Genomic DNA, 24894 nt, shown 5'->3' with positions numbered 1-24894 from the left:
CCCACACCCCGGGTTGCATCAGTTCAGAAGGGGGTTCGATAAATTCTCTTGTTTATTTTAAGTGTGTGTCAAGCGCAAAAGACCCGGGTCTCTCCACAAGTGACAAGTCCAGTTCAACTTATTGCTGAAAAGCCTAGTGGCTTGTTTAGGATAAGGGTTAGCAGAATTCAAGGGAAGTTGGATTTAAGTTTGCTTGCTTGTGGCTATGTAGGGATTCCAGGCGGATTCCTCTTTTGACGCCACCCCCAGGTGCTATCACTACTTCTCTTACACTTCTCATTCCTCTCGTCCCCCATCTCTCCTTCCTTCCTTCCTTCCTTCCTTCCTTCCTTCCTTCCTTCCTTCCTTCCATCCATCCATCCATCCTTTTCTTCCTTCCTTCCTCTCATAACCCATCTCCTTCCTCCTTCCTTCCATCCTTCCTTTCCTTCCTTCCTTCCTCTCATAACCCATCTCCTTCCTTCCTCCTTCCTTCCTTCCATCCTTCCTTTCCTTCTTTCCTTCCTCTCATAACCCATCTCCTTCCTTCCTCCTTCCTTCCTTCCATCCTTCCTTTCCTTCTTTCCTTCCTCTCATAACCCATCTCCTTCCTTTTTCTTCCTTCCTCTTCCCCATCTCTTTCCCTCCTCTTTCCTCATCTTCCATCCTTCCTTTCCTTCCTTCCTTCCTCTCATAACCTTCTCCTTCCTCCTTCCTTCCATCCTTCCTTTCCTTCCTTCCTTCCTTCTATCCTTCCTTTCCTTCCTTCCTTCCTTCCTTCCTTCCATCCTTCCTTTCCTTCCTTCCTTCCTTCCTCTCATAACTCATCTCCTTCCTCCTTCCTTCCATCCTTCCTTTCCTTCCTTCCTTCCTTCCTCTCATAACCCATCTCCTTCCTTCCTCCTTCCTTCCTTCCATCCTTCCTTTCCTTCCTTCCTCCTCATAACCCATCTCCTTCCTTTTTTCTTCCTTCCTCTCATTCCCCATCTCTCCTCCCTCCCTCTTTCCTCATCTTCCTTCCTTCCTCCTTTCTTCCTTTCTCATTCCCAATTCCTCCCTCCCTCCCACCTTTGTTTCCTTGCTTCCTCCCTCCCTTCCTCATCTCATTTCCTTCCTCATTCCCATCTCCTTCCTCCTTCCTTCCCTTTCTCCCTCTTTCCTCATCTCACTTTTTCCTTCCTTCCTTTCCACATCTCCTTGCTTCCTTCCTCATTCCCATCTCCTTCCTCCTTCCTCGTTTCCTGGCTTCCTTCCTCCTTCCCATCTTCTTCCTCCTTCCTTCTTCCCTTCCCTTCCACCCTCTCTTCATCTCCTTGCTTCCTTCCTCCTTCCCCATCTCCTTCCTCTCTTCCCCAACTTGTCAGTTGTAAAAAGATCAGGTCCACATAGGAAGGTACAATTAAACTGATTTATGCACAGGAATCTTCTCAACTGACTTCTCAGGTCGGCACCTGCTGGGAGAAGGGTCCACACAGAATTCAAGGGAGGTTGGACCACTTGTGGCTACGTGGAGATTCTAGGCTGATGCCTCTTTTGAATCCCCCCCCCAATTCTGCCCCTTAGCTTGCAGGGACACATTCACCAGTGTCCTCCTTCGTGTCTGGTCTGTACGGTGAACCCAGGCCGGGATGCTGGTTTGCAGCCGAGTGTCCCACAACCCCCTCCACCAACCTGATTAAAGGTAAAACTCATGGCGGCTAAAGGAATCCGGGCGTGTTGGCATCATGTGGCACCGCCTGGGGCAAGTTGGCATCGCAGGGCACCCTTTCATGGAGAGCCCGAAGCCCATTGTTCCCTGCCCCTCTGAAGTGTTGGCAGCGGCGATGTTACCTGTCAGCCCTTCTGAACCCTGTTGCTGAAAGCCAAAGCCTTCTGCCTGGCACACCCTGGGCGTTGCCAACCCAAGACAAGCTTTCCAGCAGCATTTATTACATGGATGTCACTGCCCGAGGCGGGAGTTGACTCCCTCCCCGTCTTGATTGAGTTCCCACCACTCAGCGGGTCGCTTGAGGGCATCGGTTGCTCCACACAAGGGCTGAGGGTTGGCTGGTTGGCTTCCAAGAGATGCCAGCCTGAAGACCAAACGTGGCCCTGGAACGAGGGTTGGCTGGAGGACCAGAAAAGCTCCAAGGTCTGGCTTTGCCCGCAGGGCAGCCAGAATAGGCAAACCTTGAAGGAGAAGGGAGTGCCCGTGGGTTGGTGCTGGAAAAATGAGGCATCCCAAGGAGCTAAACGGGGTGAAGAGGCAGCTGGTAAATGTTGTTCACTGATGATGTGGATATTATGTGGATCTTGGGCAGGGGGCTGGACTAGAAGACCTCCAAGGTCCCTTCCGGCCCTAGGATTCTGTGGTCTTGGGCAGGGGGCTGGACTAAAAGACTTCTGAAGTCCCTTCTGGCCCTGTGATTCTGTGATCTTGGGCAGGGGGCTGGACTAAAAGACCTGCAAGGTTCCTTCTGGCCCTAGGATTCCATGATCATGGACAGAGGGCTGGACTAGAAGACCTCCAAGGTCCCTTCCAGCCCTAGGATTCTGTGATCTTGGGCAGGGGGCTGGATTAGAAGACCTCCAAGGTCCCTTCCAGCCCTAGGATTCTGTGATCTTGGGCAGGGGGCTGGACTAGAAGACTTCTGAAGTCCCTTCTGGCCCTGTGATTCTATGATCTTGGGCAGGGGGCTGGATTAGAAGACCTCCAAGGTCCCTTCCAGCCCTAGGATTCTGTGATCTTGGGCAGGGGGCTGGACTAGAAGACTTCTGAAGTCCCTTCTGGCCCTGTGATTCTATGATCTTGGGCAGGGGGCTGGACTAAAAGACTTCTGAAGTCCCTTCTGGCCCTGTGATTCTGTGATCTTGGGCAGGGGCTGGACTAAAAGACCTGCAAGGTTCCTTCCAGCCCTAGGATTCCATGATCATGGACAGAGGGCTGACCAGAAGACCTCCAAGGTCCCTTCCAGCCCTAGGATTCTGTGACCTTGGGCAGGGGGCTGGATTAGAAGACCTCCAAGGTCCCTTCCAGCCCTAGGATTCTGTGATCTTGGGCAGGGGGCTGGACTAAAAGACCTGCAAGGTTCCTTCTGGCCCTAGGATTCCATGATCTTGGGCAGGGGCTGGATTAGAAGACCTCCAAGGTCCCTTCCAGCCCTAGGATTCTGTGATCTTGGGCAGGGGGCTGGATTAGAAGACCTCCAAGGTCCCTTCCAGCCCTAGGATTCTGTGATCTTGGGCAGGGGCTGGACTAGAAGACTTCTGAAGTCCCTTCTGGCCCTGTGATTCTATGATCTTGGGCAGGGGGCTGGACTAGAAGACCTCCAAGGTCCCTTCCAGCCCTAGGATTCTGTGATCTTGGGCAGAGGGCTGGACTATTTATTTATTTTATTTATTTATTTGATTTGCCAATTGTTTACAAGATAATAAGTATAAATGTATACATAGTTGTGAATACATGAAATGGTTACATATAAGAAAAATAAAAGAATAGGAGAAACAATAGGACAGGGACGGTAGGCACGTTGGTGCGCTTATGCACGCCCCTACAGACCTCTTAGGAAAGGGGTGAGGTCAATAGTAGACAGTCTAAGGTTAAAGTTTTTGGGGTTTGGGGAAGAAACTACAGAGTCGGGTAGAGTATTCCAGACATTGACCACTCTATTGCTGAAGTCGTATTTCCTGCAATCAAGTTTGGTGCGGTTTACTTTGAGTTTGTATCTATTGTGTGCTCTTGTGTTGTTATGGTTGAAGCTGAAGTATTCATTGACAGGTAGGACATTGCAATGTATACTATGTATAATGTATACAATGTATACTAGAAGACTTCTGAAGTCCCTTCTGGCCCTGTGATTCTATGATCTTGGGCAGGGGGCTGGACTAGAAGACCTCCAAGGTTCCTTCCCACTCTGTCATTCTGTTATCTGTTATTTTTCAATCAAGGAAGGTTTTTTGGGGGTAACTGTGCCATGGGAGAGCTGTGCTAGTTTATGGGTGAAGCTCCAAGAGCCAAGAACAACTCCTGGAGGTCCTTCTGCGTGGTCTCCTTATGGCTGTTCACCTACAGACAGAATCTTGCTGGTCTAAAGTAACTTATCTGCATAACTATTCAGGCAGTCCTCAACTTACTCCAACCTGTAATCTTTCAAAGTTACAATGGCATTTTTTTAAAAAATTGATTTAGGACTATTTTTCGCCCTTAGGATGAGCGACTGCTCAAGGCATATTAGGTGATTGCAGGTATTCCTCGCCTCATTTAGTGGCCGAAGTTACAACTGCACTGAAAAATGCGACTTAGGAGTATTTTCACACAGATGACTTTTGCAGCCCCCCCCCGGCCACGTGATCAAAATTTGGACGCTGGGCAACTAGTTCACATTTACGACGGTCACATTGTCTCGGGGGTCACGTGATCCCCTTTTGCAACCTTCCAACAAGCAAAATCAGTGGAGAAGCAGGATTCACTTAACAACCAAGCTACTCACTCAACATCTGCAAGGATTCTGTCATGCCCCTGTTGGAATCTGATTCCGAGGGGGAGGTCGAGCAGCTGACCGGGAGGTGGTGTGGCTCCAGTGGCTGTGGAGGAAACTGGGGAAGGGCACAGTCTGGCTGGGCATTCAGAGGAAGACCTAGGGTCACCCCCTCTTCATCCTAGGGCATGCAGGGAGGAATGGAGAAAGGAGCAATGTGGCTTACGGGGCAGAAAAGGGCCCTGATCCCCTTCATTAGCTGCAGCTGGGAAAACAAGGTTTAAAAAGGGTGTTTGTGCACAGCACCTTTCTGGAAGCAAAGTGTGACTTATCTTTGGTTGTCACGTCTTATGTGGGTTCTGATGTCCTCCCAACTGTGTGTATTTTGTTATCTTTTGATGTCTTCAATCCCTTATCCTGTCCTGTCTCGTTAATTGCTGCAGCTCTGGTTTGTGTTGGTTTTTATTTATAATTTAGATGTACTTTGGGTTCGGACTGAATTTCTTCCTTTTAAAAACTGTTTTTGGAAGAGTTTTCTCTCCAGCCGATGGTAACTGGACATTGAAGGCCAAGTTGGAGGAATTAAAGAGCCTTTACCTACTTTTGTTGCTTTTGTGCCACACCCTTTGGGTCATCACAGATTCGCTGATCCATGGCGGCGAGAAACATCGTAAAATGGGACCAAACTCGCTTAACAACTGTCTTGCTTAGCAGCATCAATTTTATGCTCAAGCGTGGTCCTAAAACAAGGACTACCGAGGGACGGACTCTGTGAACTGCTAGGGAAGGTCCAAAGTTGTTTCCTTCCTGCCTGCCAGACAGTCCTACCTTCACTGCCGCTTTGCCTTCTGGGAAACAGCCCCTCCCTCCTGGACTCCAGACTACACTCCACCCCACTACGGCTGCAGAACATCCGTAACAGCCCAAAACTCAGAATTTTTATGACTCACAATTTGTATTCCAAGCCTGAAGCTTTCATTAACTGTTTGTAATAAAATTGGTGGGGCACCAAAAAAAAAAAAAAAAGGTGCTTCTAGGCTCTTTTGGATGTGTTTGGACACACCGGTTAAGAAAAGTCTGTCTTTCTTTATTTTCCTTTCTTTTTATAGGAGCCAAGAGTTTGCTTTTCTGTCAGTGTGGATATGGAATGGGTTGGATTGGCCAAGTAAAAACTGGAGACTTACAAAAAACGTTTCCCAATAATTCGGCAAGCTGTTGGAAATGTGGCTAGGAGCAGGGAACCTACTATCATATGTGATGGACCTGCCCAAAAGCAAAAAAAAAATATTGGCAGAAAATTAGAAATGGGAAGCTAGAAGAAATTACAATAGTTAAAATTGAATGGAAACCAGAGATATTTTTTATTAGGAAGTTTTAAACAAAAAAAAAATAGTAAAAAGATTATTATATATTATACTCCACATATTAGCAGCAACGCTGGAAAACTGGAAATGTAAAAACTGGAAATGCAAAAATCCTCCCCCCAACTTCATAATTATAAAGAAAATTTTGGAATGAGGAGAAATGGACAGGTTATCAATGGAACTTAAAAACAAAGAAGAGTCAGAATACTATGAGATTTGGAATTTTTGGTACAGTTGGTTGGAAGGTAGACATGAAAGGAACAAAACGAAGTCAAATAAAAAAAGTCTGATGGAAATTAGCAACATTACATCAACTATGTGATATATAATTAGATGAAACTTGTGTGTTATGTATTAATAAGTGTCAATGATTATTCTACATAATTTGAGAGATCAGATTGAGTGAACACAGTTTTGCTTACAAGCGGAATGTTTGGTTTTATTGTATTTGTCTAAATTGGTTTAATAAAGTATTTTTATAAATAATAATAAATAATAAAAACTGGAAAACCCAAAGCTCATTCAAAGAGATATCCGCCTTTTCTTCCCCAACGATGGGCCGGCTGTCCATCCTTAAGTTGCTGGAGATAAGCTGAGGAGGTAGTCCTCAACTTATAAACAGTTGTAACTGTTTGACGTTACAACAGCACTTAAAAAGTGATTTATGGTCCTTTTTCACACTTATGACCATTGCAGCATCCTCATCGTCATGTGTTCAAAGTGCCAGATGCTTGGCAACTGACTCATATTTAGAATAGAGTAGAAATTTAAAATAGAAATTTAAAATGGAAATATAGGACAGGATAAGAATTTAATAAATAATACAATAGATTAAAATAGAAGTTGGAAGGGACCTTGGAGGTCACCTAGTCCAGCCTTCTGCTCAAGCACGAGACCCTCTACCATTTCAGACAAGGGACTGTACGGTGCCTTCTTAAAATCCTCCATTTTATGGAGCATCCCCAACTTCTGGTGGCAAGCTGTTCCAAGGGTTAATTGTCCACCCCGTTAGGAAGTGTCTCCTTAATTCCAGCTTCCAACTTCTCTCCTGGATTAGTTTCCATTTTGTGATGGTCGCAGTGTCTTGGGGTCATGGGAACCCCCCCTTTTTTGACCTTCTGACGAACAAAGTCCACGGGGAAAGCCAGATTGATTCAGTTAATAACGGTGACAGGAAAGGTCGTAAAAACGGGGCAAAACTGACTTGATGGATGTCTCGCTCAACAGCAGCAATTTGGGGGTCAGTTGTGGTTGTTGAGGACAAGCCGTCTTTGCGTTGACCAGCTTTTCTCCTGTGCCTTCTGGTCGAGCACTTGGGTGATCCCGAGGTTCTTTCGTGCCCCACATCTGGTTGGTGGAAGGGAGGAGGGGGCAGCAATGCGTAAAGACCTCCGGATGAAGAGAGGAGGGGGATTGGCCAGCCTGGAGGGCAGCGATGGGCTGCTTTTTCCACGGTTAGTGAAGCATGCGTCGCATGAGGACATCACGTCTTTCTGTCCTGGCCACTTTTTACAGAGGCACGAGAGGGAACATTTTAACAAACCACATCCCTGTTTGGTTCAGTGGCTGCAGTGCCTCAGATAATAGAAAGCCCCTACAGAGAACGGTGAGGACAGCGGAGATCATAGAAAGCTCGTTTCCTGTTATTCAGGATGCTGCTTACAAGCTTGATGTGCTTAGAGCTCGAAGCATTTTCACAGACCCCGCATACCTACTTTATGGTCTGTTTCTGTTGCTCCCTTCTGGGAGGAGGTCTTTCTAGCAGGACTTCCAGATTCTGGAACCGCTTTGTTCCCTAGGCCAGGGGTCTCCAACCTTGGCAACTTCTAAGACTTGTGGACTTCAACTCCCAGAATTCTTTGCTGGCTGAGGAATTCTAGGAGCTGAAGTCCACAAGTCTTAAAAGTTGCCAAGGTTGGAGACCCCTGGCTTAGGCCGTCCATTTGGCAAACTTGCAGGATTTGTTTTCTTCGCCATGCACATGTGTTAGGAATTGATAGTCACCTAACAATTGGGTTGGAAATATATAAACCAGGATAGACATTTAATACTGTCTCTTTAAGGGAATGGTGCAATTGTAATTGGGTGTGGTTCCTCAAACGGCCATAAGATGGAGCCAGAAACCCAGTTTCCTAGTTGCTAGATGTTCTGATGTTCGATGTTGGTTGGTTTGTATTTTTCCCCTATTGACTGGTGTTGATTGTCGTTCTTCTTGGATTGCTGTGAGTCTGTTTACTGAACTGTTTATGATACTGGACTTTATTACTTGGATTATCCCTGGATTGAAAACTGACTGCTTTAACCGTGTATGACTTGGACTATTTGTTGGACTTTGATTAACTGTTTACTGGAAGTAAAACCTACATTTTACTATTCAGTGTATCTGTATGCTGGTTGTGTGTTATTCAACATCACTCTCACTACGCTTCCCTGAGAGCACTCATTCTCTTAAACGGGGAATACCTCAACACTGGTTTTGGGCCCAGGTCATACCAGGCTCAGAAAACTGAGAGTTAGTGTGAATACACAGTACTGTATACAGACAGCTGTTTACTGTTTAATTGTGGTTTACTGTCCTGGTAAAGATAGCACAAGACTTGTCAACAAGTCTATCACTGATAACCCGGTTGGATGGAACAAAATATGTTTCTTGGTTTATGAAGTGCAGTCTACTTCTGCGTAGAGAAGGGTTATGGAATACAGTTCAAGATCCACCGGATGTAAATGCTTGGGATCCAGATAATGAGGACGATGCCAAGAAGTTAGCTGACTTTAAACGGAACAACGAACGAGCTCTTTGTATAATTGGACTAACACTGAGTGACCAGCAGCTAGTCCATATTCGTGGAGAAGAGTCTGTTGCTAAGTGTTGGGAGAATTTGAACAGGATTTATGTTCGTGACAGTGTAGGTGCACACATACATCTTACACGTAAACTGTTTAGAGCACGTCTTCTGAAAGGTGGAGATATGTTAGCTCATTTAAACTTCATGAAAAGAACTTTTCAAGAGCTACATGAAAAGGAACTGATATTTTCAGAGCTGCATCAGGTTTACATCATTCTTTCCTCATTGGATGAAAGTTATGATGATTACGTATCTTCAGTGGAAGTCCTGACCACAAATGAACTGACATTGACTGACATAACTGGAAGGTTGTTAGAAGAGGCAAGAAGACAGCTGGATAGGGATCAAATGAGGAAGAAACAACCACAAGAAGAGGATTTGTGTTCAACTGCCTATACTGTTAGGAAATGTTTTTTCTTGTGGGGCTAGGGGACATATAGCTAGATTCTGTACGAAGGGAAAATGACAGAATACTAGTAAACACCAGAAGGCTAAGAAGAATGTTAATGTAGCTATGTCTAGTAATTCAACTGTAAACCATGATTTGTGGGTAGTTGATAGTGGAGCATCGCAGTGCATTACTAGAAATAGAGAGAGGCTTGTAAAGATGTCCACGAGTAAGCAACATGTATCATTGGCAAATGGATGGAAGATGAAAGCATCTGGTGAAGGTACTGCATATTGTTCATGTATAAATGAGCATTTATCTATGTTATTTGTACCTAAACTGAAATTTAATTTATTATCAGTAAGGGCTTTAGTTAATATTGGTTATGTAGTAACCTTTAGGGGAGATAACTGTATAATAGAGAAAGGGGGTAAAAGTGTTATTGCTGCTTTAGAGAATGATTTATATGTGATACATGATGACCAGTTGCAGATGGCTAACTTGGTTTATAACAATGTTAAGCCATATGATGAATGTATACATTTAGTGCATAGACGTCTAGGGCACATTCATTTCAAAACGCTCAAACAATCTGTTGAATTGTCTGAGGGAGTAAAATTAAAACCCTGTAGCAAGTATTTAAACTGTAATGCCTGTAACCAGGAGAAAAGCAAGGTTACTCCTGCAAACAGACAAAATGGGTTTAAGACTAAAGAACCTTTAGAGGTTGTGTATGCTGACATAATTGGTCCTAAGAAACCCAGTTTGGGAGGTGCCTGCTATGTTTTGAGTATAATGGATCATTACTCACGGTATGGTTTCTGCTATTTAATGAAAAACAAAACAGAAACATTCCCAAAATTTCTTTAATTGGCTAAAGTTTGCAGAGAGAAAAATGAAACATAGGGTAATGACTTTAGTTACTGATAATGGGACTGAGTTTATTAATAATAGATTCCAAACAATGTTAAAATTGGCTGGTGTCGAGCATAAAGGTTCTGCACCTTACAGGCCACAACATAACTCGTTTATAGAACAAAGAGGGCAAACGTTACAAGCTATGGTTCGCACTACGTTATCTGATTCAGGTTTGCCTGAAACAGTATGAGGTGAGGCCATAATGTGTAGCAACCATGTGTTGAACAATGTGGTGAACACAACTGATGAATTGCCACTCACTCATTGGCAGAAAGCCAAATTTAAGTTATCTACACACATTTGAAGCTCCAGCATGGGTACATATTCCCTCACAAGTAAGACTGAAAGGGCAACATAGAGCTAGGAAGTTATTTTTTGTAGGTTACGAGGCCAACCATAGATTGTTTAGATTTTGGGATCAAGGCACAGCTAATATTTACTGCAGCGCTAGTGCTAAATTTCTTGAGCATGTTGGGTGGAATAAACTGGAACAGGAATACAACAATGATGTTGTAACTGACACCCAAGTAGTCCCTAATGATGAAATAGTTAAACCATCAATAGCCATTAAAGAGGAAGAACAGGAACAGGATGAGGAGGAAGAACAGGCACAGGAGGAAGTAGAAGAACAGGCACAGGAGAGGTAGGAGAACAGGAGCAGGTGGAACAGGAAAGTCCACCAGTAAGCCCTGTATTACCTAGACGTTCAACCCGAGTAACATGACCACCTGATAGATAGCAGGCAAGTGTTGTATGCCAAATGAATACAGTTCCTGGTAATTATAATGAACTGAAACTGTATCCTGCTAAGGATCAGGCTGCTCGGCAGGAAGCAATGGATAAGGAACTGAAATCATTAGAAAGACTGGAGGTATATGAAAATGTCAGGTTACCACCAGGTAAACATACTATAGGGTGTAAGTGGATTTACAAACTTAAGACAGGCATGGATGAGACTGTTACTCATAAAGCCAGGTTAGTAGCACAAGGGTTCAATCAGAGAGCAAACGACTACGATGAGGTGTTTGCACCTAGTCTGAAAGCTACTACATTACGAGCAGCATTAGTGTGGGTAGATAAGGAGAAATACATTATAAATCATTTAGTTGTAGAGATGGCATATCTGCATGCACTGTTGCAACACACTATATATTTAAAGAAACCGTTAGGTATCAAAAATGATAATACAACTGATTGCTGGAGATTGAAAAAGAGTATGGCTTAAAGCAATCAGGATATGAATGGAACCAGTGTATAGTTAAGGAATTAACTACGATAGGTTTTGTAGCTGGCATGGCTGATCCATGTTTGTTCAAAAGGGAAAGTGATGCTATAATTTCATTGTTGCTATTGTTCACTGATGACATAGCATTAATCATCAAAACTGAGCAAGAAGCTACTGAGATTATTTCACTGTTAGAAAAGAAATTTAAAATAAAACAGTTAGGAGAAATTAAACAATATCTTGGTTTAAAAATAGATAAAACTAGGGGAGGATACAGAATCTCACAGGCAGATAAAATTAACCAATTACTAAAGAATTTTAAAATGGAACTTTGTAAAACACCAATGAGCCAGGAATTTAGCCATACTGTTGTACAAAGTCCTGTTTTTGATAAAGATATTTATCAGTCCTTGATTGGTAGCTTATCTTATCTCAGTAATTGGTCGAGGCCAGATATAGCATACAGTGTTAACCAATTAGCTAGATTTAATACTGAGCCTACTGAAAGGCACTGGCAAGCTGCTAAGCGTGTGTTAAGATATCTGAAACAAACGATGCATTATGCATTATATTTGGAGCCTAAGGATGAACTAAGTTTAACTGCATATGCTGATGCAAGTTTCGCTACAGACGTAAATACACGTAAATCTACGTCAGGTACTGTCTTGTTATTAGGAAAGGTGTTGATTGGATGGAGGTCTAATCGACAGAAACATCTAAGTTTATCAACAATAGAGCTGAATTCTCATGCTTGTCTCTATTATGTACAGATTTAGTTTGTTATAAGCAACTATTGATTGACATGGGAATTGATATAACAGATTCTATTGCTGTTTATGAAGACAACCAATCAGCAATACAGATAGCTTCCAATCTCACTGTAAAGACAAGATCAAAACACACAGATCTAAGATATTTAAATGTGAGACAATGTGCAAAGTAAAATGATTAAACTGGAGTACTGCATGTCAGAGAATAACATTGCACATCATTTTACAAAAGCCCAAGGCTCTGTAAAGCATAAGGCTTGCTGTGAGGATTATGGACTTAAATTGTAAGGTGTTATATATTGTCCTACCCAAAGGGGAGAATGTTAGGAATCGATAGTCACCTAACAATTGGGTTGGAAATATATAAACCAGGATAGACATTTAATACTGTCTCTTTAAGGGAATGATGTAATTGTAATTGGGTGGGGTTCCTCAAACGGCCATAAGATGGAACCAGAAACCCAGTTTCCTAGTTGCTAGATGTTCTGATGTTCGATGTTGATTGGTTTGCATTTTTTCCCTATTGACTGGTGTTGATTGTCGTTCTTCTTGGTTTGCTGTGAGTCTGTTTACTGAACTGTTTATGATACTGGACTTTGTTATTTGGATTATCCCTGGACTGAAAACTGACTGCTTTAACCGTGTATGACTTAGACTATTTGTTGGACTTTGATTAACCATTTACTGGAAGTAAAACTTACATTTTACTATTCAGTGTATCTGTATGCTGGTTGTGTGTTATTCAGCATCACTTTCACTATGCTTCCCTGAGAGAGATTCCTAACGGGGAATACCTCAACATGTATACATCCAAATTAGACTGTGTTGTTTCTGTGTCATATATGTGGATATATGCATAATTTTATTTAATTTTGATGTGTTTGTGTGTGTATATTGGAGGTGGAGACCCTTTGAGAGCTGCATGCAGCGGAATTTTATTTTAATGTATGCCGATTAGTGTACATTCAAAGTGACAATAAAGTTATTCATGATGGACCATTGGTTTGGACCATCAGTCTGCTGCTTGTAGCATCCTCCCTTTTTTCCTTTGTAACTCTCAGGCTTCCTTTTTTTTGGAAAAGAAGGTGTGTTGGTCACTGACCCAAAGCAAGTAAAAGGAAAGGTGGCTTGTATGTGTAATGCATTGAAGGGAATTTTTGTAGCTCAGAGTTGAACTATGGGCTCCTTGGTGCTCTCTGAGCTTGGTGGTTTTCTTGTGGACATTTCTTCACCCAGCTAGGTAATACCATCCATGCTAGAAAGGAGAGGGGTTTGTGGGGAGGAAGAGGAGGAGGATTGCAGGGTCTTTCTTGGTTTCTGAGCTTGGTTTTGCACTGTCCCAAAGGTGCTGTCAACTCGTAAAGCATTCCTATGTCTGTTTTCGAGTTGCCATAAACAAGGGTGGGGGCTAAGCTGAAGGAGCAGCGTGGCAGTTTAAAACCAGAAGTAGCTTCCAACACTTATCTTGAAAAGATTGTAGCTAGGCTACCGGATCTTTGAAAATCCTTCATTGGAGAACATGATTGATGACACCCAGCCTGTGAAGGTGCTTCATTGGAGAATGTTTTATGACACATCCAGGGGGGAGTGGGCGAAATAGGGGACTGTGAATTACGTATGCCAGACTTGGCTTCATTTAGGTTAATGCCGGCATGTTGCTCCTAATAAATCTTTATTTATTTGTATTTATTTTATTTATTTATTTTTGTCAATTGCTTACAAGATAAGAGGTATAAGTAAAAACATAGTTATGAATACATGGATACATATAAGAAAAATAAAAGAAACCATAGGACAGGGAAGTAGGAACATTGGTGGGCTTATGCACGTCCCCTACAGACCTCTTAGGAAAGGGGTCAATAGTAGACAGTCTAAGGTTAGTTTTTTGGGTTTGGAGAAGAAACCACAGAGTCAGGTAGAGGATTCCAACCACTCTGTGGCTGAAGTCGTATTTCCTGCAATCAAGTTTGGTGCGATTCACCTTGAGTTTGTATCTATTGTTTGCTCTTGTATTGTTATGGTTGAAGCTGAAGTATTCATTGACTGGTAGGACATTGCAATGTATGATTTTATATACTATACTTAGATCGGACCGAAGGCGGCGTAGTTCTTGGTTTTCTAGGTCTAGGATTTCGAGTCTGGTGGCATAAGGTATTCTGCAATGAGTAGAGGAGTGGAGAACTCTTCTTGTGAAATATTTCTGGACTTTCTCAACTGTGTTACTATCAGATACGTAATGTGGGTTCCACTGATGAGCTGTGTTCAAGTGTTGGTCTAGCAAATGTTTTGTATGCTCTAGTTAGTAGTGCGATATTACCAGAGAAAAAGCTACACAGGATTAGATTAACAACTCTTAACGCCTTTTTGGCTATATAGTTCCAGTGGGCTCTAGCACGTAGATCATTAGAGATGAGTACTCCAAGGTCCTTGACAGAGTTTGGATCCTCAACAAGGTCTTGACAACAAGATCTTCTGGATTCTTTTGAAGTTGGGCTTGAGGCTCCTGATTTAATTGGAGTAATCACTGGAATCCAGATAGATGTCTTTTCAAGAGGCAACTGGACTTTGAAAAAGCACCTCTAGGACGACCGTGACCTGGACTGAGAATTTCCTTAGACACTGATGATGTTACCTAGTTTGGTAACAAAATGTCTGCAAAGAAAACCACCAAGCTCAGAGAGCACCGAAGACAAGCCCCCCCCCCCACTGTCATCCTCCTCCTCTTCCTTGCAAACCTTCCATAGCAGGTTGCAACCTCTCTCCCTTCAAGCACTGATGACGTTACCTAGTTGTGTCATGAAACGTCTGCAAGAAAACCACCAACTCAGAAAGCACCAAGGACCCCAGTCTTTTTCTTCTTCTTCTTCTTCCTCCTCCTCCTCCCCTCTCCCTCTTCCCTGTACACCCCACTCCCTTCTAACACTCATGATATTATCTAGTTGGGTCATGAAACGTCTGCAAGAAAACTACCAAGCTCAAAGAACATCCAGGACCCCTCAGTTCTCCTCCTCCTCCTCCAGCCTTCTTCTCTGCCTCCTCCACCTCTCCACACACCCCTTTCCCTTCCAGTACTGATGACGTTCCCTAGTTGGGTCATGAGAAGTCTGCAAGAAAACCACCCAGCTCAGGACCCCACAAGCTTTCATGGGTCCATGGGGTTTGCATGACCCCAAGTCCAACCCAGGAAACAACATCCCTTCTTCAAGGCTGCGGGAAACAAAACACCATCCAGATATACGCAGCGGTTGAATTTCTCATCCCTCGTTTTGCAGCTGACGGTGGAGTGTTTAGCCTTCCTCCCTTCGGTGAATCAGGCTGGGCACACAGCTTCCCATCCAGGAGCTCCTTAAAGGCTACTCTCTACTAGAGGCCTGCTTCTAGACCTTGTAACTTACGTCAATCAGTCTCCACGTCAACCGTTGCTCCAGGCCAATTCTACCACTTTGATGTTTAATCTCCCGTTCATCCCTCGATGCAAATTACGGCTCTGGGAAAATCCGTGGGCTGCTCTAAACGGGATGTGCTCCGTGGAGCTGGGAACGGAACACCCAGACAGTTCAAAGGAGGCGGCCTTAACAGGAATGACAAAATGGCCGAGTTGGAAGGGGGCCTCTGAGGTCTTCTAGTCCAACCTTCCTCAAGGAAACCCTCTACCGTTCTGAGTCCAGAGGTCTCCAAACTTGGCAACTTTTAAGACTGGTGGACTTCAACTCCCAGAATTCCCGGACACGAAGGCATTCTTTTTTTTACACGTATGCCCATTCTGGCCTGCTTGCTCTCGTCATCCCTTTTGCTGTAGTCTCTCCACGCTGGGGGGACAGGAGGAAAGAAATAGCTGGCTAAGAAATCCTGGGAGTTGAAGTCCACAAGTCTTAAAGTTGCCAAATTTGGGTTCAGACAAATGCTGTCCGTTTGATGTAACAATGGCACACACACAAAAATGATGTAGGGTCATTTTTGACACTTACAACCGTTGTAGCATCCTCATCATCACGTGATCAAAATTCAACCGCTTGGGAACCAAGTCATGTTTAGAATAGAATCAAAATTTAAAATAGAACTATAGAATAGAAATATAGGATGGGATGAGATAAGAATTTAATAAATAATAGAACAGAATAGAATAGGAATAGAAGCTGGAAGGGGCCTTGGAGGTCATCTAGTCCAGGCCCCTGCTCAAGCACGAGATCCTCTACCATTTCAGACAAGGGACTGTCCAGTCCCCGCTTAATGACCTCCAGTGATGGGAGTGCCCACAACTTCTGCAGGCGTTCCACTGTCCTCGCTGGTCTTAGAAGCATGGAAACTGCGTAGGATTTCACTCAAATCTGGCCCAAACAAAATAACCAAATGGCTCTTTTGTGGATTGTTAATGTGGAAATTATACTGTATATATTGTAAGTTACACCTGAGAAAATGAAGAACAGAAGATTCCCCATGTTTATCCGATATTTGAACTATGAAATGATTACTGGACGGTTGTATAACTGTATCTAACAAACATATTATGTTTTGTAACTTGTTATGTTTTGAAAATAAAAGTCAGGTTTTTGGCTGGAACATGGGGTTGTATTTCTTGGCGTTAGGGTTAGGATATATGTGGGAGATACTTGGTCATAGTGACCCGAAGAGAACTGGTTAATGATCCATTGTGCTTCAATCGACATAAGAGGAAGACATAGCAATGAGAACAAGGGTAGTTTCCAAAGACAAGGAAACAGGTGTTATGCCATGAGTGTGGCATAGGGAGATACATAGCTTGGATAGATTGTGAACCCAGGAAAGGGTCAGAGACTGTATATTTGAACCTGTATATAAACGCCAGCCTTCCTGGGAACCAGGCCTTCTGCCCATGAGCAGAATTCCTTTTTTGCAAAAGCTTCATAATAAAGCTCTTCTATATTGTTCACATGTCTCTGGCTGTTTTTTGTGATTATCATCACATGGATCGTGCAAAAAGGATCCACCAAAAGAATCGTCCAAACTGACACCCACTCAAGGGATCGATCGTGGGTCAATCTTCCACGAGTTCAGAACCTTCTGGAGCTTAGAGAATGGATGGTGCCCAGGCCCAGTTCTCACCAAGCTCCTTCAGGTCCAGCAGGACATTGAGGACATCTAAGATCAAGGAAGACAAGAAGGTGTCGACTCATAAAGCATTCCTATGCCTGTTTTAGTAGTTGCCATTAAAAAAATAAAAGTTGGGGGGAGAAAGGAAATCAGGAAGAGCAGGGTAGCAGTTAGAAATTGGAAGTACATTGCAACTCTTTTATCTGTAAAAGATTCTAACTAAGCTACCGGAGCTTTTGCCCGAGAATATATTTAATTGGAGAACGTGATTGATGACACCCAGCCTGGTGAACGGGCTCAATTGGAGAATGTGATTTATGACACACCCAGGGGGGGAAGGAGGAAACAAAAGTCACAGCTGACTGTAAATTACGCATGCCAGTTGACTTCATACAGGTCATGCCAGTATGTCACTTCTAATAAATCCTTTGAAGTTTTTTGAAGTTTGGCTCCGAGATTGATTCACGATTTCATTCGGGCGATCTTTGGAATCCTGACAGCCGGTTGTGTGAACTCAGCTGGCTTCTTGAAGAACCCCAGTTGCAGCTAAATTACAGGTCTTCGTGGGGTCATTTTTTTGAGTCCCACACAGAGCAGCGCACTGAAGCTGGAGAAAGCTGTGGCCTTCATTAGGGGGGACCGAAGAGAAGACAATCCTTGCAAGACATATAACCAAGATGAAGGTGGAAGGCCAAGCATTCATGGCCGTTGGTAGAACTTCAGTAAGAAGTTGGCTATTGTTGGTCCTTTGAAAGGACCAGAAAGAGACATGGCTGAAACATAGCAAGAATGGTAGTAGGAATAAGATAAGTCTAGTTTAATGAAAAGGACCAAGAGGCACAGGAGAGTAGTCTTCCAATATTTGAGGATGGGGGCGGGTTGGACTAGATGATCTACAAGTTTTAGTTTACTTTATTGTCATTGCACCTCGTACAATGAAATTAAATACCATCTTCAGTGTACATTGTGACTATGAAAATAAACACAAACACGTCTCCTTTGCGTTCTATACAATTGAATTGCAAACCCCTGATATTGCATTAATATTGCACTATACAGTAGAATTCAAAAGAGCTCCTGCCCTGGGATAGAAGCTGTTTTTCAGTCTGTTTGTCCTTGTTTTTATTATTATCTTGTACCGTCTGCCAGATGGTCATAGTCCCAAAAAAAGGGTTCCGAGGATGAGATGGATTTTTGGGAATGTTTTGAACTTTCTTAAGGCAGCAGGAGCTCTAAAGCTCTTCCAAAGAGGGGAGAGGACAACCAATGATCCTCTGGGCAATGACGTTAACCCTCTGGAGTGCTTTCCTATCTGCCCCTGTGCAATTGGCAAACCATACAGAGGTGGAGTAAGTTAAGATACTCTCTAGGGTGCAGCGGTAGAAGGTCACCAGCAGTTTTTCCATTCAGCTGTTGTTTCCTGAGTCCCTTCCAACTCTGTTAATCTGACTTTAATCTGATTTTAATGAACAAAAGGACCAGGGGGGACAGGAGAGCAGCCTTCCAATATATGAGGGTGGGTGGGTTGGACTAGATGACCTACAAGGTCCCTTCCAACTCTGTTATTCTATATTCAGTGCAACGACTTGCCTTCAGTAGTCGTGGGAGCTTTATCACCGGAAGCTTTCAAGAAAAGATTGGACTGCCATCTGTCAGAAATGGTGTAGGGTCTCCCGCTTGGGCAGGGGGTTGGACTAGATGATCTACAAGGTCCCTTCCAACTCTGTTAATCTGACTTTAATTTGATTTTAATGAAAAAAAGGACCAAGGGAGACAGGATAGGAGTCATCCAGTATTTGAGGGGCTGCCCCAAAGAAGAGGGAGTCAAGATATTCTCCAAAGCCCCTGAAGGCAGGACAAGAAACAGTGGATGGAAATTCATCACGGAGGAATTTCCTGATGGTGAGCACACAATATCATAGCTGGAAGGGACCTCGGAGGTCTTCTAGTCCAACCTCCCACCGCACCCAAGCAGGAGACCCTAAACCAGAGGCCTTCAAACTTGGCCACTTTAAGACTTGTGGACTTCAACTCCCAGAATTCCCCAGCCAGCCATGCCTGCTTTTTTCTCTCTTAACCTCCTAAAGTGGAGAGAGATTGAAGAGGAAGGGATTACAAGAGAGTAAGCCATGCTGGCTGGGGAGAATTCTGGGAGTTGAAGTCCACAAGCCTTAAAAGTTGGCCAAGTTTGGAGACCCCCCTGCCCTAGACCATTTCAGACAATGGGGAAGCCAGATTCACGTAACGACCGTGTTACTAACTGAACAACAGCAATGACGCTACAACCGTCCTGAGGACATGCCAGTTTCCAAGCCTCTTGAGTTTTGGTCACGTGGCCACGGAAGATGCCGCCACGGTTGTAAGACTGAAAAACGCCCCCAAGTCACTTTTTTTCTGTGCCCTTGTAACCAGAAATGGTCCCTAAGTGAACGGTTGTAAGACGAGGAGACCCTGTAGGGAGCACTTTCCTCCCCTCCCCAAATCCTCAATCTGCCCTCCCCCAATGGAAACCCCAATGTGCCCCCCCAATCCTCCCCCCCAAAATAAAATGACCACCTCCAACGCGAGGAACATTTAATGTAGCTTTTATAACGTGGTTTATTTACATTTTACTTGGCATTGACAAGAGAGTGGTTATGATTATTGATGGTTTGTGTGTTGTTGTTTTTTGTCAAATTAATACTTCTTACAAGTCATGAACAACCTGTGGATTGCAGTGGTTGAAGTGACACAAATAAAATTACTTTGAAATCTAGGACTCTTTGAAGTCAAGTCAAGCTCCCCCCTTCCCCTCTTTCCTTTCTCTCTCCCTTCCCTTCCCCTCCCTCGGGGAGGAGGGCGGGAGGGTTTGCATCCAACACACACACACACACACACACACACACACACACCCCTTTCCTGTAGGGCAGAAATAGTGTGAGGATTCTCCATCCATAGCAGGTTGCAATCTAGCCTTTTCCCCCATTTTAAAAAAACAACAACACAATTTAATAAAACAAAACAAAACAAAATTGCAAAGAAAATTGTGGTTCTTAGGCACCCCGATTTCTCCCAAAGAAAGACAAGAACAATACAAAATAAAAATAAAAAATAAAATAAAAATGGAATGCATGTAAAAAGGTTCTAGGATGATACCAAAAAAAACAAAAAAACATTACTTACAACACAAAATCTCTAACTTACAAAACTTTTTTTTTTCTTTTTTAAATCTTCCTGATGACGTGCGAAGGCAAAGAAAAAAAAAACGGGTAAAAGGAACCGATCGGCGGAGAGTCTGCGGTTAGGCCGAAGGGAGGCCAGCACTGCAAGGTTGGCGGCCGGAGGGAAGAGTGAGGAAGAAGGCAGAGGAGCTGGGGTGCAGTAGGCGGACAGAAGGCCCAAAGAGCGACGGCTGGACGGGAAAGGGGGACGTTTTGCAAAGGCCCCAAAGAGATTTTTTTCCCCGCTCATCTTGAGTCCTTGAGGTTTGCCACACCCAGCTGTGGTTTGAAAATCCACCTTCCCGAAGGATGAGTGGAGTTGGAGGAAGAGGAGAGGCGGAGAAAGGAAGGGAGGAGTTGAGAGTGGAAGGGAGGGAAGGATGGTGGAAATAGGGATGGGAGGAAGGGAATAGAAGGGGAGGGGAAGGCAAGGAAAGGAAAAAGAACGGACAAGAGGAAGGGAAGGAAAGGAAGAAGGGAATACAAGGGGAAGGGAATAGGAGGGGAAGGGAAGGAAAGGAAAGAGGAAGGAAAAGAGGAAGAGAAGGAAAGGAAGAAGAAAGGGAAGAACGTAGGGAGGGAGAGAAGAAGGAAGGAGGGAGGGAAGAGTTGACAGTAGAAGAGAGGAAGGACGAAATAGGGAAGGAAGGAATAGGAGGAAGGAAAGAAAAAGAAAGGAAAAGAGGAAGAGAAGGGAAGGAAAGGAAGAAGGAAGGAATAGGAGGGGAAGGGAAGGAAAGGAAAAAGAAAGGAAAAGAGGAAGAGAAGGGAAGGAAGAAGAAGGGAAGAACGTAGGGAGGGAGAGAAGAAGGAAGGAGGGAGGGAGGGAGGAGTTGACAGTAGAAGAGAGGGAAGGATGGTGGAAATAGGGATGGAAGGGAGGGAGGGAAGGAAAGGAAAAAGAAAGGAAAAGAGGAAGGGAAGGGAAGGAAAGGAAGAAGGGAGGGAATAGGAGGGGAAGGGAAGGGGGACAGGGAGAGAGGAAGGAAGCAGGGGAGGGAAGGCGGAAGGATGGAAGAGAAATAGAGGGAGAAAAGAAGGGAGGGAGGGATAGAGGGGAAAGGAGAGAGGAGGAGGGAGAAGAAAGGAGGGAGGGAGGAACTGTGGGAAGACGGAAGGGAGGCATAGAGAAAGAAGAGAGGGAGGGAGGGAAGGGAAAGGAAGGATGGTGAAAAGAAGGGAGGGACAGAGAGAAGGAAGAAGGGAGAGAGGAAAGGAAGGGCCTGAAAGAACAGCTAGGGAAGGACGGATAAAGCCGCCCCAAAGACACCCCGCCCTACATTGAAATGATGGAGAGAAGCCAAGCGGGTGGGTGGGTGGGTGAGCCATCATCTCCTGGCTTCCAAGAAAGATCTGGCAGGCTGTGGACCCCAACAGAAGGAAAGACCCCTCCCCTCGGTCCCCTTCCCAAGCGACCTTCCTAGAGGGCCCCCCTCCTCCTTATTCTCCCCTCCCCCAGGAAACCCCAACACCACCTTAAAAATTCTGAACGTGTAACAGGACCTTAAAGTCGGAAACGGCGCCACGGTTTGAGTGGCAGAGCGGACGCTGTGGCCAGAAGTGACTTTGCACTAGCGCGAGCAAAGGGAACCCACAACTGTGGAAAACACAACAGGGTTTCTCCTCCGGGCAGCCTGGGGGGTTATTCTGGGTGGGTGGGAGAAGCCCCTTCTCCACCTGCACCTCCAATTTAACCTTCCTCCCAGGCCATTTTCCAACTATCTCGGATTAGCACCTAACTTCCCAGCACTTACGTGCCTATTACTACTAGAGGCTGTTATGCTACTATGCGGTGTGGCTACTACACCTATGTGGGTATTGCAACTAGGGTGAAAAACAAACAAACAAAACCCAGAGCATCCATTTTTTTCTGGTGCAAAGCAACAATCCGTAGGGATTGCAAGAGCCAAACTCAAAAGATTCTGGTTTTTCAGCCACTCGGTAAATTCCGGTAAATTCGGCGTTTGTCTCCTTCAGGGACCATCCTACCCATGTGGCTGCAACAGAAGGGATCAGGGTGCTGCTGAATCACCTACCGCACGCACCCAACGTCCACCACACCCCATTTTGTCTTATCTGGAAAGTTCTCATCTCCCAATTTGAAAACTCAAAGTAAAAAAAAAAAAAACACCGTCAGTTGAAAATGACTTTGGTTTTAAATTGCGGTGACTTTGAAGACGGGTGGACTTCAATTCCCAGAATTCCCTGGCACTAAATGCACCATTTTGATTAGGGATACCCCATTCTGGCCTGCTTGCTCTCTTGTCATCCCTTTCGCTGTAGTCTCTCCACGCTGGGGGGACAGGAGGAAAGAAATATCTGGAGGAGGAATTCTGGGAGTTGAAGTCCATAAGTTTGGGACCCCCCACCCCTGCTCTGAAAGTGGGGATCCAAAGGCACCGGAAAACGGATCAATTCAGCAAGAGATCCAGGCAACTCTTCCCAGGAAAGACCACAACCGCAGCACGTGTGGTGTGTGAAAACAACAAATGCGGTCTGTGTAGATCTCCCACACAAGATGGCCTCGAGTCAACCAAGGATCCGTCAACTCCCAGAAATGTGGAAAACCGTAATTTGCCAGGCAAACGATCCATTTTTTGTATGGATGTTTTTGTTTTTTTTAAACTTGAAAAGCCACCCAGCCCTCATGCACACCAGTTGTGATTTACACACACAAAAAAAGAGAGAGAACACCGCCACAATGCCCAGCTTGTTAAGCCAAAGCACCAAAACCCGGCAAAGCTACAGGGCGTGTGAGTGAGTGCGTGAATGAGTTCGTGGCATGCCGCTCGGCTTTTCAGAACAGGAATCAGAGCAGTTGGGGAGACCCTCGGGTTGGGGAGGGTCCTCGGGCTGGCCGGAACAGGGTGGTGGTGGCGGGGGTGTGTGAGCGGGGCGGGGAGGGGCTTCACTCCCCTTCCTCTTTGATGCGCTGCTGCTTGTTCCGACGGGCATCCAAGTCGAAGTTGAAGTCGCTCCAGTCGTCGCGGGGAGGGAAGGAGATGGTCTGGCGGAGGGTGAAGCGCACGGCGTCGATCACCCGCTCGCCCCGGGCCTCGCTGGAGCCCACGCTGACCGTGGAGGCGCCGCTGGGCGTGCGCAGGAGGTGCGGAGGCGAGGAGAAGTCGTGCAGCTGCCGGTAGTCGAGGAGGCCCTTCCAGATGGCATGGCGGAATTGCTCGGGGATCTTCAGGCTTACCAGATCCTGAGAAGGGAGGAAGAAAGAGCGAGCGAGTGAGCCCCAGGAGAGACCCGGCCAAATCACATTTCCCTCCCTCCCTCCCTCTTTTCCTTCCTTCCTTCCTTCCTTCCCTCCTCCCTCCCTTCCCCTTCTCATTCTATCTTTCTTTCCTTCTCTCCTTCCTTCCCTTTCCATTCCCCTTCTTTTAGTCAGCTTGTGGCTACGTAGGGATTCTAGGCTGGTGCCTCTTTTGAGTCCACCGCCAGGTTCTGCCACTCCTTCTCCTACCCATCTTCTTCCTCTTGTCTCCTCTTCTTCCTTCCTCCCTTCCTCTCATCTCTCCCTCCTCCCTCCCTCCCTTCTTCTCATTCCATTTCCTCCCTCCCTCCCTCGTTTGCTCACTTCCTCCTTCCCATCTCCTCCCGCCTTCCCTTTCCTTTCTTTCTTTTTTCTTTTCTTTTTTTTCTTTCTTTCTTTCTTTCTTTCTTTCTTTTCTTTCCTTTCCTTTCTTTCTTTCTTTCTTTCTTTCCTTTCTTTCTTTCCTTTCTTTCTTTCTTTCCTTTCTTTCCTTTCCTTTTTCCTTTCTTTCTTTCTTTCTTTCTTTCTTTCTTTTCTTTCTTTCTTTCTTCTTTCTTTCTTTTCTTTCCTTCCTTCCTTCCTTCCTTCCTTCCCTCCCTCCCTCTCTCTCTCTCTTCCTTCCCTTTCCATTCCCTTCTCTTAGTCAGCTTGTGGCTACTCAGGCTGTTGGGCTGTTAGGTTGGGATTCTAGGCTGTTTCTTACTTTGACTCCAGGTTCTGCCACCGCTTCCCCTACACATCTTCTTCCTCTCATCCTCCCTCTGTCCCTCCCTTGCTCCCTTCTTTTTATTCTCATTCCCATTTCCTTCCTTCCTTCTGATTCCAATTTCCTTCCTTCCTTCTTGCAGTTCCTTCCTTCCTTCCTTCCTTCCTTCCTTCCTTCCTTCCTTCCTTCCTTCCTTCCTTCCTACCTACCTACCTACCTTGCTCCTTCACTTCTTTTCATTCCCATTTCCTTCCTTCCAAATTTTTTTAAAGAAGACACAGTCATTTTTTGGACACGTTCCAGGGCAGGGTGTCAAACTCAAGGCCCGCAGGCTGGATCCAGCCCATGGGGCGCTTAATTATGGCCCTCAGGGCTGGCCTGGAAATATCAAGTGAGCGGTGGTGCCTCTGGCAGCTAAGACAGGCCGTGTACAACCCCGCTCGCACCTCATTTTCACCCTCCATGGTCTCCTGCAACACTCTACCTGCTGAAACCGGGCCAAAAATCAGGCCCAAACAGGGCTGAAAAACAAGCCAAAAACGGGCTGGAAAAATGGGCCCCAAACAGGTCAAAAAAGGCTGGGGGAAAAAGCCCCCAATGCCCCCAAAATAGGCCGAAAAATGGGTCCAAAACAGGCTGAAAACAGGCCAAAAACAGGCCTAAAATGGCTGGAAAACAAACCCAACATGGCCCCAAAACGGGCCAAAAAATG

At 45.0% G+C, this 24894-nt stretch overlaps 1 protein-coding gene across 4 annotated transcripts in view; it reads right to left on the bottom strand.

Annotated features, from left to right (window-relative positions):
• Positions 1-19586: 19586 nt before the first annotated feature.
• TP63 (tumor protein p63) overlaps positions 19587-24894 on the bottom strand; it is a 166046-nt gene continuing 160738 nt past the window's right edge. For 2 of the 4 annotated variants that reach the window (XM_087965615.1, XM_087965613.1), the window contains exon 14: positions 22144-23422. In XM_087965615.1, coding sequence (XP_087821741.1) covers positions 23126-23422 — 297 coding nt within the window. In that variant the 3' untranslated portion in view covers positions 22144-23125. Of the gene's footprint in view, positions 23423-24894 lie in introns of all 4 variants that reach the window. The other 2 variants (XM_087965616.1, XM_087965617.1) reach the window with 2 other exon arrangements.

Source organism: Notechis scutatus, chromosome 4 (assembly GCF_049901735.1).
Source record: "Notechis scutatus isolate UNSWTSFEM ecotype Mainland chromosome 4, rNotScu1.2, whole genome shotgun sequence".
NCBI classification, from domain to species: domain Eukaryota; kingdom Metazoa; phylum Chordata; class Lepidosauria; order Squamata; family Elapidae; genus Notechis; species Notechis scutatus.
The sequence above is the reverse complement of the archived record's forward strand: the minus strand, read 5'-3'. Positions and strand labels throughout refer to the sequence as shown.